Source organism: Alosa pseudoharengus, unplaced genomic scaffold (genome assembly GCF_046254945.1).
Source record: "Alosa pseudoharengus isolate Yale_2024_CS ecotype anadromous, Long Island Sound unplaced genomic scaffold, YU_APseudo_1.1 YU_APseudo_1.1_scf_6, whole genome shotgun sequence".
Lineage (NCBI taxonomy): Eukaryota > Metazoa > Chordata > Actinopteri > Clupeiformes > Clupeidae > Alosa > Alosa pseudoharengus.
Window position 1 is genome coordinate 14946789 of NW_027468848.1, and position 12281 is coordinate 14959069.

At 47.7% G+C, this 12281-nt stretch overlaps 1 protein-coding gene across 1 annotated transcript; it reads left to right on the forward strand.

Moving 5' to 3' along the window:
* The first annotated feature begins 6058 nt into the window (after positions 1 to 6058).
* On the forward strand, positions 6059 to 11442 carry lzts3b (leucine zipper, putative tumor suppressor family member 3b). Its single transcript, XM_076271291.1, has 6 exons — positions 6059 to 6658; positions 7057 to 7238; positions 7518 to 7956; positions 8962 to 9282; positions 9753 to 9983; positions 10735 to 11442. The coding sequence occupies exons 1-6, from the start codon at positions 6059 to 6061 to the stop codon at positions 11440 to 11442; spliced, it is 2481 nt and encodes an 826-aa protein (XP_076127406.1).
* Positions 11443 to 12281: the final 839 nt, after the last annotated feature.

A 12281-nucleotide genomic window follows, 5' to 3' on the forward strand; every position in this document is an offset into this window, starting at 1 on the left:
ACTGTATATCAGCTGGGCCTGCTCATCAAATGTGAGGGGCGGAGACATCTGACAGCTGTGGCCACCTGACAGGGCTCATGTCTTCTGGCACTTTCTTGCTGTTTCCCCCTGAACGTGTCCTGCTCATTAATCTATTTTGAAATGTTTCGGTTTCTAGGTGTTTCTAGACACTAACAGGACATTGTTGTTGTTTGTTTCTGAGTGTTTTTTCTGAATAGTTTGTTGACTGGTTGGTTGGTGGTATATTCAGGCATCTGAAGAAATCTGTTTGATTTTAAACTCTTCTTTGTTCTGTTATTTGACTCTAAATCCTGTACAACTACCTTGGATAAAAGCTCTCCACACGTGGAGACTGAGACAGCCCTTTAGTCAGATCATCCTAAATCTTCCTAACACTGTGCTTATGTCAGACGTATCTGCTAATCAGCACTTCCTCTCTTGAAAGGCATTGATTTTACTTCAAGTTTTGAAAATAATACAACTCAGTAGCTAAAGAGTATGTTGAATGTAATCCCATATGAACAGACAATTACATGTGTAATGTTACATGTGTGAATATGAATACAGTAATTACACTACACTGCCATACTGAAAATACAGTGTATGGCGTAGGTGCAATTTGGAACACAGACAATATGCCTGGTTAACACAACTTTCAAACTCCCAAAGTGACAGATACCCTTCCCAGAGACATCACAAGACATCCCTCAGAATGGAAACATCAGGTGATCAGCTTGGGCCGAAGGTGAGCTTTCTCAGCCCTTGAAGAGTGATGATTGTATTAAGCGTGGTGAGGTCATTAAGGCATGGAATGACAACTCAACCAGGCTTTGACCATCTTACTTTTACTATCCCATTATAACACACCACCTGTGAGCCCTAAACATTTGTTTTCCTAACCAAGTAATTTAAAGATAATATAATTCTAAACATAATTGAGGACCTGTGTCTTCATGAAACAACCAGGTCCACAGATGGTTACAGAGAGTTCATTAGAAAAGACCAGGACCTGGGAAAATCAAAGCAGTCATAAAGGAGACACATTACGAACAGGCTCCCTTGGGGATGTCTCTCGTTTCACTCCAGCGTTTCCACGGCGCCAGGGCCTTCGGCGGATGTGGTGAACCTGATGTGAAGGTGCTAAACTACTCCCCGGGTAAGGAACCCTAACTTGGCTTTCAAACTGAACGCATTCCCTAACCCCAGACCTGGATGATGAACTCTAATGTTCTGCATCCACTGAATAAGGAACACAAAGAATCCTGTTCAGTAATTACTGTAAGAATATTTTTTAAAAATCCTGTACAACTACCTTGGATAAAATCTCTCCACATGTGGAAATGGAAATCTGACCGACTGTGTTTACAGTATGTCAGATTTATCAGTACTTCCACTCTTGTAGACAAGGCATTGATTGTACTTCAAAAATAATACAACTCAGTAGCTAAAGAGTATGTTACTTTGTTGAATGTAATTCAATCCAATTTGACATGAACAGACATTCGTGTGAATGAAAAGTTACATCAAATATATGATTACAGTAGCACACTACACATACACTACACTGCAATATGCAACTTGAAACCCAGTGTCGGCCTCGTCTTCCTCAGGTCCACTGGACACAGACATGCAGGCCCAGGCCCGCTGCTCGTCAGGGGACGCGGAGCTGCGTCGCTCCCTCTGCTCCATGTTTAGACGAGGCCAGCTGCTGAGCTACCAGGAGTGCGGCGCCAAGCTCATGAGGCTCCTCCTGGACGACGACTTCCCCTCGGGAGCACACGTGGATTACTGGAGAGTAACTTGTCTGTTTTCATAGACCTTTTGCAAGAAACAATTCCAAGTCTGTTCTGCAAGTATGGAGAGTATTTTGATGACTGGATTTTCTTTCTCAAGAGTTACAGAACTCTGGGCAGTGAGTATTGTGATACTGTATTGCTCATATTTACCTCAAATGCAAATGTCTCCTAGCCTAGAAGTCTAGACACACCCTAGAGGCAGCAAATGTAATTTGCTGCCAGGATAGTCTAGCAACTCTCCGTTGGCTTGGGAGCTGGAAAAATGAAACTTCAATCAGGCCAATCACATCATGTATAGAGTCGGCGACGGTTCCGCATGAATTCCCTGCTACTTGAAAACAATGAAGATGGATGCTGCTGCTGGCTCACCTGGCATTCACACTTTAGCTGTTAGTTTACCTGTTTACTTTTTACTACTGCACTGTTTACCTGTTTACATTGACTGTATTGCACTTCTTACCTGTTTACATTTACTCTGTCTCACCTATGACCTTGTGTAACGGAGGCAGACTGAGCTAGCGTGCTAGTTGCCCGTGTAAATCCTCACAGCCCTAACCTTAAGAACGCTTCTAACCGCTGAGTTGGAAGCCTGGGCTTTTAGCTCAGTGGTTAGAGCGTTCGTCTCCCATGCCGGTGTGTGTGTCAAGGTGGCGGGTTTGAGGCCCGTGAGCGGCGAACGAACCGACCTTGTGACACTTGCACTGCTAACACCCCATACTATCCATTATTATTGGGAAATAAGTCCCAACAGGGCGAACCGGACCCCGACGCGCCCTGAAGGGACTTATTTTCCCAATAATGACTGGCGTTCTATACATTATCCCGCTTATTACACGGCTACTTGCCAAAATGAAATAATAAACTCCCCACGATATGACTTTAGCCTACATAGCCTAGCCTAGCTAGCCTAGCTGAACTTGAATCAAACATTCTTTAGAACACAGCTGATTAACCGTCTGCTTTCACTTTTGAATGAAGTTCCAGTCCTTGCGTAGTGATATGAAATACCTGATAGAAGCACAAACTCCGTTGCCATTGACAGCGGTCAATATTTTTTTCAGAGGTCCTTTCCCAAGAAATAATGACTGCTAGAACTTTGGGTAATCCCATTCAAGTCAATGGAGCGTTCTACTTGCCTTGTGAAGAGCCGTGTAATAAATATATATATTCCATAGCCTGCCCATAAACTTGTGCAATATATTGTACATATATATTACATATATATATATATATATATATATATATATATATATATATATATATATATATATATATATATTATATATTAGTTATATAGAATGCCTATTTATACTCAACATATATTCTCTATTTATTACACTGTACATTATTAATCCCTATTGTATACACAACCATACTCGTATCACATACCTGCACTTGTCTTTCTGTCTGAGGCACACACACACAATAAACACACACGCACACACACACACACACACACACACACACACACACACAATAAACACACACACACACACACACACACACACACACACACACACACACACACACACACACACACACACACACACACACACACACACACACACACACAGTTAATCCACTTACAAAGTTACAGGTGCACACAGTTATAGGCTACACAGTATTACCATAGAGTATTACAGCTGCATGTGAAACAGGAATAGGCTTACATCTCTAGCCAGTCACATGATACAAACCCAAGCCTTGCATTTGATGGAAGGGTGTTTCCATGGCAACTCCACCATGTTCCTGTCACCAGTAAAATTGTGAATGGATGCAAGTCAGGACTGCAGAGTTCTGGAAACATGCACAGGAAGGCAAATGATATGTTCATTTACATTTAAAACATATTCAATATGTGAGATAACATTTACAGACATGAGTGCTCAGGTGGGGACAGAGTCTTTTTTCTATTCAACTATAGGCTATGCTAGGCTATGAACTAACCATGGAGTCTAGTGTAGGCTATGTCAAATTATAGGACATTCTGGAAGATTTTATGAATGTTGTATCAGATTCTCCTATCAATTATTTTTATTTAATTAAAGCTACAGAACCAATAGATAGAGGCCTAACATTAGAGATCACATTCATATTAGCCTACTTGAATGAATTAATTATATTTGAATTTAGAATGGCTAAAGGTAATTTCCATGAGGGGTCATCTCGGTGAGCTTGAAAAACATCACTAGACAACTGTGGTACAGGACCACAGGTGGTAGCTTACATTCAGTTGATAGCCTAGGCCTACTATGACATCTGACTGAGGGGGACCTTATTCCTATTTCCTAGCTATCACAATCAAGATTTTAATCAATTAAAAATAAGTCAGTCTACACTTGGACAGCATTCCTGTGGCGCATCCCTAGGAGATCTAAGGGGGCGTTTCTAGCGTGTGGCAGAGAGGCGTGGCGGAGGTGGGTGTGTATGAACCAGCTGATACACGCATCCGCTGATGCTGCCATCATCCTACTGCCGCCTCGAAGGTGCGAGTAGCCTATAGAGCGCTGGCCATCCACACTACAACCCAAGCTAACATTGGACCACGGAGTGAAGCAGGCGCCAAATGAAAAACCTGTCAGTGAAACAAGGACGAATTTGCGCATCCAAAGCGGTCTTTGTGCAGCTGTGAACAGTAAGTATGAGGCAATGGTGATGGTACTAGCTCCCAAGTAGATAGCCGCTGCAGCCTAACGTTACTCGTTCTAGATTCTCCTCATCCGTCTCATCACACCGTTCGTTGCGTCTTAGTGTTTGCGTTGTAGTCTAAGTAAAGCGCTCCCCTCCACAACGACATGGAGACAATGAATCGCGAGTAGAGTGGAGGCTATGCCTGTGTCAGCGTTGTCGTGGTCTGTAAGGTAGAGAGATGCGAGGAGGAGGGGAAGGAGGCGCTCGGTTGCTGTTATTCAGCCGACTGGAAGTAAGGATATGTGGAAGCGATAGAGACAGCTCTGGGGAGCTGGCGGTTGGCGGTTGTGTAGGATGCCTTTAGCCGTGCTCTCTCTCGGTTGGAGAGGCACTGAACACGGCGAAGTGGTGTACTCTGTCGTATTATGTAATGCTATCGAGAGAAAGACAAAACGAACACGTCTCTACATTTCTCATTAGACCAGACATATAGGCTCGTGTAGTCATTGTTACCATCGGCGTCTCATGGCAATATAGAACTGCCATCATTTGGCTGTGTGCACGCGGGCGCGCGCGGGTACGTGTGTGAGAGAGGGAGATTTAAGGTAGTTGTTACATCATTGAGTGTAATCGTTATAGATGGTGTATTGTGTTTCTTTTATTAGTTGTGTTCTTGAATTCAAGTGTTTGTGTTCAGATTTGTAGGTCAGCTAGAAATGGTTCCACATGACAAAGTGGAACAAGTTGAGGATGTAAGCTACAAGATGTCCAGCTGAGGAGATTGCCTAATGAGAGTCAACCTTATGTCTGAGGTTGTCTGTTTGGCTTCTGCACTCCAAGGCTTGGTCTTTTTGGATTTCAAATGGTTGGGGGTGTAAACCCACTGTTCTACAAGTGGCTGTCTGTGTGAAACCTGCGTGTTCTGCTGATTTAAGGGGAGTGGTAATTAATGTAAGTATCTAGGGCACACTGTGAGAGAGAGGACCAAAATAGTGGACTTGTTGGCCTCTCCACTTAGGCTTTACTGGACTTCAAGTCCACAGTATCCAGTTTTGATGCAGTCATTCAGTACTACTGGCTCCAGAACTGCACTCCGCAGCTGCAGCACACACACACACACACACACACACAGACAGACACAGAGAGAGAGTTATTTCTCAACCCACACAGCTCTATAAATCACACATACGCACAAGTCCAAACACAAATCGAAACACTTTATTGGTTTCTCAAACACACACACACACACACACATTGCTCACATATACATAATATTACGTAATGCTATATGCATAATACTATTCTTACATCTTTGCTTTCTGCCTTTAACTATGTAGGCCTAGCCCTGAAACTGCCCTTAAATTAAGTAGACAAAGGTATACTTTGGTTATACCAGAAATTTGTAATATGCTGTTTTTTTACCCCAATCCTTCCCTATTCTGTCTAACATTCTTTCTCTGTTTCTGTGGCCTTCCTTCGCTGTAGTGTGTGTATTGACAGGCTGCAGTGCTAGTCTCAGCACTGGTTGTGGCTTAAACACCCTGGAGGTCCTCCTGGTGTCAGGTGCAGAGTGATTGCCATTGCCACAGCAAGGACCCCTCTCCCCTCCCCTCCCCCCCTCTGGTGTGGCCATGGGTAGCGTTGGCAGTGGAGTTGCGGGCGAGCAGGAGTTTGCCATGAAGAGTGTTGGCACCAGGACCACGCTGCCCCGCATGGCGCCTCACCACCTGCCCCGCCGCAGTCACAGTGCCGAGCGCGTACCGCCTCCACTCCTGCCGCCCCTCATCCACCCCATGTCCGAGGGCACGGAGGTGGGCACGGAGGGGGGTTCCAGCGACGGGCGCAGCAGCAGTGCCACCTCCGACCGACCCCCGCCCACCACCAGCATCGAGTCGTCCAGCGTGCTCACCTCACCGCCCACCGAACGCGCCGACCGCGCCTTCCGGGAGGTCCACAGGGGCGTGCTGGCGCTCGACCTGTGCGGGAACGTGGTGGCCGCCGCAGCCGCGGCCAGTCACGAAAAGACCGCCCACCGCGTGCGCATGGCGACCGGGCATCAGCAGCAGAGTCGAGAAGCCAGCAAGGCCAAAGCCATGGCAGGGGCCGCCGCCGCCGCTGCAGCAGCTGCTGCCATGGCTGCTGCCAACAACCCCAAACCCAAACTGAAGCCCAAGCCCAAACCAGAGAAGACGCCCCCCAAACTCCTGCCTGTCTCGGGGAAACTGGAGCATGTGCGGGAAAAGGTAACACACTGGGACAGGAGAGTGAGCTGAGTAAGCTGGTGGGTGTTGACCAGGGACATTTGGTAGACCTGAATTATTTGAGTTCATAGTGACCACACGGTAGCCTTTCATTCTGAGGTAAAGTTGTTTACATGACATGTTGTTTACATGACACAAAGATGAACGTGGCTTAATATTATCTTTATTACAGTGCAATAACCAAAATAAAACAATTCCATCTCAATTTGAACTTGTAGGATTGAAGTTGGTGTGGGTTTTGCCTGCATAACTCATCTTGTAAACATTACTGCCTTGAGTTACCCCTCACTCGCTTGTTGTTCTCCCTCTCCGTCTTTCTCTCGCCATCCATGTATTTTTGTGTCTGACTTCCGTGTGTTCTGTTTCAGAATAACTCAGCCTTGGTGCGCCCCTCTGCCTTCAAGCCTGTGGTGCCCAAAAGCTTCCACTCCATGCAGAACCTGGTTGGCCAGGCTGGTGGAGGAGGTGGAGGAGGGAGATCTGCTGGAGGGAGAGCAGGAGGAGGAGGAGACAGCTCCAACATCCCACAGCCTCTCCGAGAGCTGGACAGGTAAGGTTCTTGGTGGCAAGAAAAACACGTGTGCTAATTCTGTCATTTGGTTTCACATACACGTATGCTAATTCTGTCTTTTATCATAACACACACACATATTGCATAAATCCTCCCGTTTGTTCATATCAGGGGACAAGTCAGAGCTGTTACTGTCATAAGTGGCAGGAGAGTTGTGGGATTTTACTGTGTTCTTTTTCCTACACAAGCGTTTGATGTGGCTCATGAGTCATGCTCAGAGAGAACTATTTTAAAACTCTCGAAAAACTCTCTCTCCAGCCCTCCGGGAGACAACAATGGCAACGGCGCGGGCGGCGGAGGTCAGAGTGGCATGTCGGACTCGGGCAGCAACTCCCTGAGCAGCCTGCCCACCTACACCAGCTCTGGGCCGCCTGCCCTCGGACCCCTCAGTGCCTCCACCAGCCAGCTCAACCGACTGGGCACCAGCGCCGCTCCCGCCGCCAGCGCCAGCGTGGGCACCAACACGGCCGGGGGCGCCACAGGCGGCGGCCCGGGGGACCGGCTGGACAAGCCGGCCTACCAGAACGGCCTGGGCCTCAGCGCCTCGGACAGCGGACGATCCTCGTCCGGTAAGAGCTCCTCGTCCTATCCGCGGCTCTGTCACCAGGTGGACATCCCCGCCACGGTCCGCCCCTCCCCATCCTCCGATGACATCATACAGGACCTTGAGGACCGACTCTGGGAGAAGGAGCAAGAGGTATGAACAGTCAGTAGAGTGGGTGGGTGTGGTCTGTTCATATGCACATCTCTCTCTGTCCTATGTGTGTGTGTGTGTGTGCGCTGGCTTGCTATAGGATTGATTTCATTTGGCAGTAGGATGTCTAGTCTCTCTGAGGACTGAGACTCCTTCCCCTCTACTTATCTTCGCTTCAGTGTTTCCCAGAGAATTGAATTCCATTTGTGGTGGTTGGTTTGTAGAATTAATGTTGAATGCAACAGTTTAACAAATTAGCACAGCGTAGTTATGATGCTAACCAGATTTAAGCACAATTTAGTACAATCTGGAAAATCATTGTGTGGTGGTCAATGTTGATATTGTGGTGGGCCGCCACAAATAAGTAAGGGATAATGTATAGAACGCCAGTCATTATTGGGAAAATAAGTCCCGACATGGTGAACCGGTCTTGTTCCGCCCTGAAGGGACTTATTTTCCCAATAATGACCAGCGTTCTATACATTATCCCGCTTATTACACGGCTACTTGCCAAAACGAAATAATAAACTCCCCACGATATGACTTTAGCCGACATAGCCTAGCCTAGTTGTTACCGTTCATCGTGGCATTTGCTGAGAAACAAATAGTTCAACACATGTAACAACACACGCTGCTGAACTTGAATCAAACATTCTTTAGAACACAGCTGATCAACCGTCTGCTTTCACTTTTGAAGGAAGTTCCAGTCCTTGCGTAGTGATATGAAAGACGTATCGGAAGCACAAAACCCGTTGCCATTGACAGCGGTAATTAATATGTTTGCAGCGGTAATTACATTAAAATATTTCACCGTAGAACTTTGGGAAATCCCATTCAAGCCAATGGAGCGTTCTACTTGCCTTGTGAAGAGCCGTGTAATAAGTCAACGTATGGGAAACACTGCGCTTTCTCTTTCTTTGCTTCTGCTACCTCTTTCACTCTCTCCCCCTTTTCTTTCTTCCTTTCTTTCTCTTTCCTCGTCTCTCCCCCCTGGTCACGTGCTCACAGGTGCTCCACATGCGCCGCAACCTGGACCAGAGCGAGGCGGCCATCGTGCAGGTCTTCGAAGAGAAGCAGCGCGTGTGGGAGCGCGAGATGGAGGACCTGCGTCAGAACTACGCCGTGCGGCTGCAGCAGGTGACGCGGCGTGCCCAGCGCTCCCAGCAGGCCCTGCAGAGCCACGTGACGCGCCTGCAGCAGGACAAGGCCCGTCTGCAGGACGAGATGGCCTCCCTGCTGGCCCAGCGCGAGGAGCTGGAGAGGAAGTGTCTGGACTACAGGAAGGAGCAGGCCGACATCCTGCCGCGCCTGGAGGAGACCAAGTGGGAGGTGAGACCAATTAGGAGGCTCTTTCAATGAGACCAATTAGGTGGCTCTTTCAATGAGACCAATTAGGAGGTTCTTTCAATGAGACCAATTAGGAGGTTCTTTCAATGAAAGCCTTTGATTAGCTTCAACTTTATAGTCAGTGCACAGACTACCTCATACTCACCTACCGTAATTTCCCAACTATTAGCCGCAGCTTATACATTGATTTTGCAAAATGTCTTCAGCTATGAGGTTAATACAAGGGGGCAGTTAATATGTTATTAATATGGTTTTGTTTCTTTTAACTTGCATGAAACACTGTCCTGCGGCTTATACACAATGCGGCTAATACACTGGAAATTACTGTACAGGCTAGGTGTACAAGTATAAAGACATTCTGTGATTACATGTGAAGAACAACCGTTATGTTCCTCTGTCCATTCCATCTCCATCCTCCCTACCTGCATCCCACTCCATCTGGGCCTGTGCAGGTGTGTCAGAAGGTGGGTGAGATCTCGCTGCTGAAGCAGCAGCTCCGTGAGAGCCAGGGCGAGGTGACGCAGCGGGCCAGCGAGATGCTGTCGCTCCGGGGGCAGCTGAAGGAGCTGACGGCCCAGCTCAAGCACCAGGAGGAGGCCATCCTGGGCCTCAAGGAGTCCTACAACTGCAAGAGCCTGGAGCTCAAACGCTGTGAGGCAGAGCTGCAGAGGACTTTGGCTGAGGTGAGGATAGGAGACACAGTCACAGACACAATCATACACACACACACACACACACACACACACATACATATGCACATAAGTGACACAACAATTTGTTTTTCATTTTGCCCTTTGCACATTGCTTGAAAAGAAAAATATTTTTTCAAAACACAGTAGAATGATGTGGCATTCTAGACTAAATAACCTTATTTCCTGAGGGTTTTCTGAAAGCATACTAAAAATTGTCAATGTCTACCAAAATGTAATATCTAAGCCTCTATAGCACCTAAAAACATGAAATAAAAAGCATGCTGCGCTACGCAGCATCCAGCGGGAGGGTTAATGTTGCGCTACGCAGCATCCAGCGGGAGGGTCAATGTTGCGTCATGCAGCATCCAGCACGAATGGGTTAAAGGAGCAGTCACACCAGGTAACTATAAAGGTAACTATAATGATATTGGCGTCCCACTGTTCAGTGATAAGGAAAGTCTCTCCTTGTGTTAATGAATGTGACGTATAGAATTTGATGGATTCTGACTGGCTCTCAGCTCTATATCGTTCGCAAAATCGCTGTGAAAGAGATCCCCAACGATATCGCTCTTCATGTATTTATTGTTATAGTTTATGTGTGGACGGTGCCATTGTTGTTAGCTACAGCAATTATTTTTTGCCGTTATCATTACAGTTATCGTTCCTGGTGTGAATAGCCCCTTTATACATTCTCCTTATAAAACAACCAGTGCTAAAGTAGGTGTCTCTGGTCCCATTGTAGGTGTCCATGTTGAGAGATAAGCTGCTGGTGTTTGAGGCGGAGGTGCTGGGGCTCCGTCGGGCTCTGGGGGAGAGGAGCCACGGCCACGGGTCGGCAGGTGGGAGCCTGTCCTCGGGCCACTGGGCCAGCCTGCCCTGCCGGAACCCGTCCGACGGCAGCCTGATGCCGCTCTCGTCCCATCCCGCGCTGCCCCTGTCGCTGCCGCCGTCCGAGGCGCTGCTGAGCCTGCAGAGCGACGAGGCCAAGGCGCAGCGGCGCGAGGCGGGCGACCTGCGGCGGCAGCTGGAGCGCCTGCAGGAGGAGCTGCGCGCCGAGCGGCAGCAGCGCGAGCGCCAGGCGCTCACCTTCGCCCAGGAGCGCCACGTGTGGCACGACGAGAAGGAGCGCGTGCTCAAGTACCAGGCGCAGCTGCAGCTCAGCTACGTGGAGACGCTGCAGAAGAACCAGGCCCTGGAGCGCCGCGTGGGCCAGCTGGGCCAGCGACTGGCCTCCTCGTCCTCCTCCTCACCCTGCCCGTCGCCCGGATCACCCCCGCCCACCACTGCCCCCACGCCTCCCACCATCCTGCATCCCCCCCCCCTGCCCCTCTCCCCACCCCCCTCCATCCCCACCCCTGAAGAGCTCAAGCTGCCCCCCTCGCTCCACCAGCTGGCTCCACCCTGGCCCGGGCCCTCCAGGCTGGAGCGGATCGAGTCCACAGAGATTTGAGTGAGCCACTGAGTGAGTGGGCTAGTGAGGGTTGCCCTCTGTCAGGAGATAAGCAGCAGACAAGGCCCAGAAGCCCCTCAGCCCCACATGCTCTTAGAAGACACAATGTGCTGGTTTCTTGAGGGAAGTGGAATTTAAAAAAAAAAAAACCTTTGGCTTAATCAAAACTCCCATTTCTTTCTTTCTGTCACTCTCGTTTCCTACACACACACACACACACACACACGCACACATGATAACAAAAAACGAAGAAACAGAATTTCAAAAGAGAAACATTGGTTAAGATTTCACTGATGACTGATGAACAGACAACAGACAGATGCTTTTCACTCTGAAAACACCTTTGTGATTCTCAGTTCAACTATGTGAGCATTCTGCCGATGTGATTGGTTTGCACTAGCTCGCTGTGTTTTACTTTTCTGTGAATCATGTGTTTGATATTTTACCCTTAGAGGGAGTGTTAAAAAATTATGGTTCTGAACCTAATCTCTGTCTGCCTCATCTGAAGCAGATGCATTGGTTTGTCTGTAGGGTGGATGTTGCAGACAATCTATGCATCTCTCTGTACTTTCAAAGGAATACAAAACTTGTTGACTAGAAGCATAACTAGACGAATAACTTATCAGGCAAGTTGGCAATACAATTTGACATAATCATTGGTACGATTCATTTGAAACCACCTTAAATTTCATGCTGAAAAACATATCAAGCTGAAGTACATATGAATACAAAGCAAGAATTTAGTATTTCTGGTGCCTGTGTAGGCATTACATTGTATTACATTGTACTTTCAAAACAGGAATGTGGTCACATGTAATGCAATACGTTTTGAGTTCTTT

What these genes read in the sequence shown, in the direction of transcription:
- lzts3b (XM_076271291.1), top strand. Translation starts at nt 6,059, where the DNA reads ATGGGTAGCGTTGGCAGTGGAGTTGCGGGCGAGCAGGAGTTTGCCATG. An exon ending in TCTGGGAGAAGGAGCAAGAG is followed by an intron (nt 7,957 to 8,961) that starts GTATGAACAGTC and finishes ACGTGCTCACAG; the next exon opens with GTGCTCCACATGCGCCGCAA. An exon ending in TGCAGAGGACTTTGGCTGAG is followed by an intron (nt 9,984 to 10,734) that starts GTGAGGATAGGA and finishes GTCCCATTGTAG; the next exon opens with GTGTCCATGTTGAGAGATAA.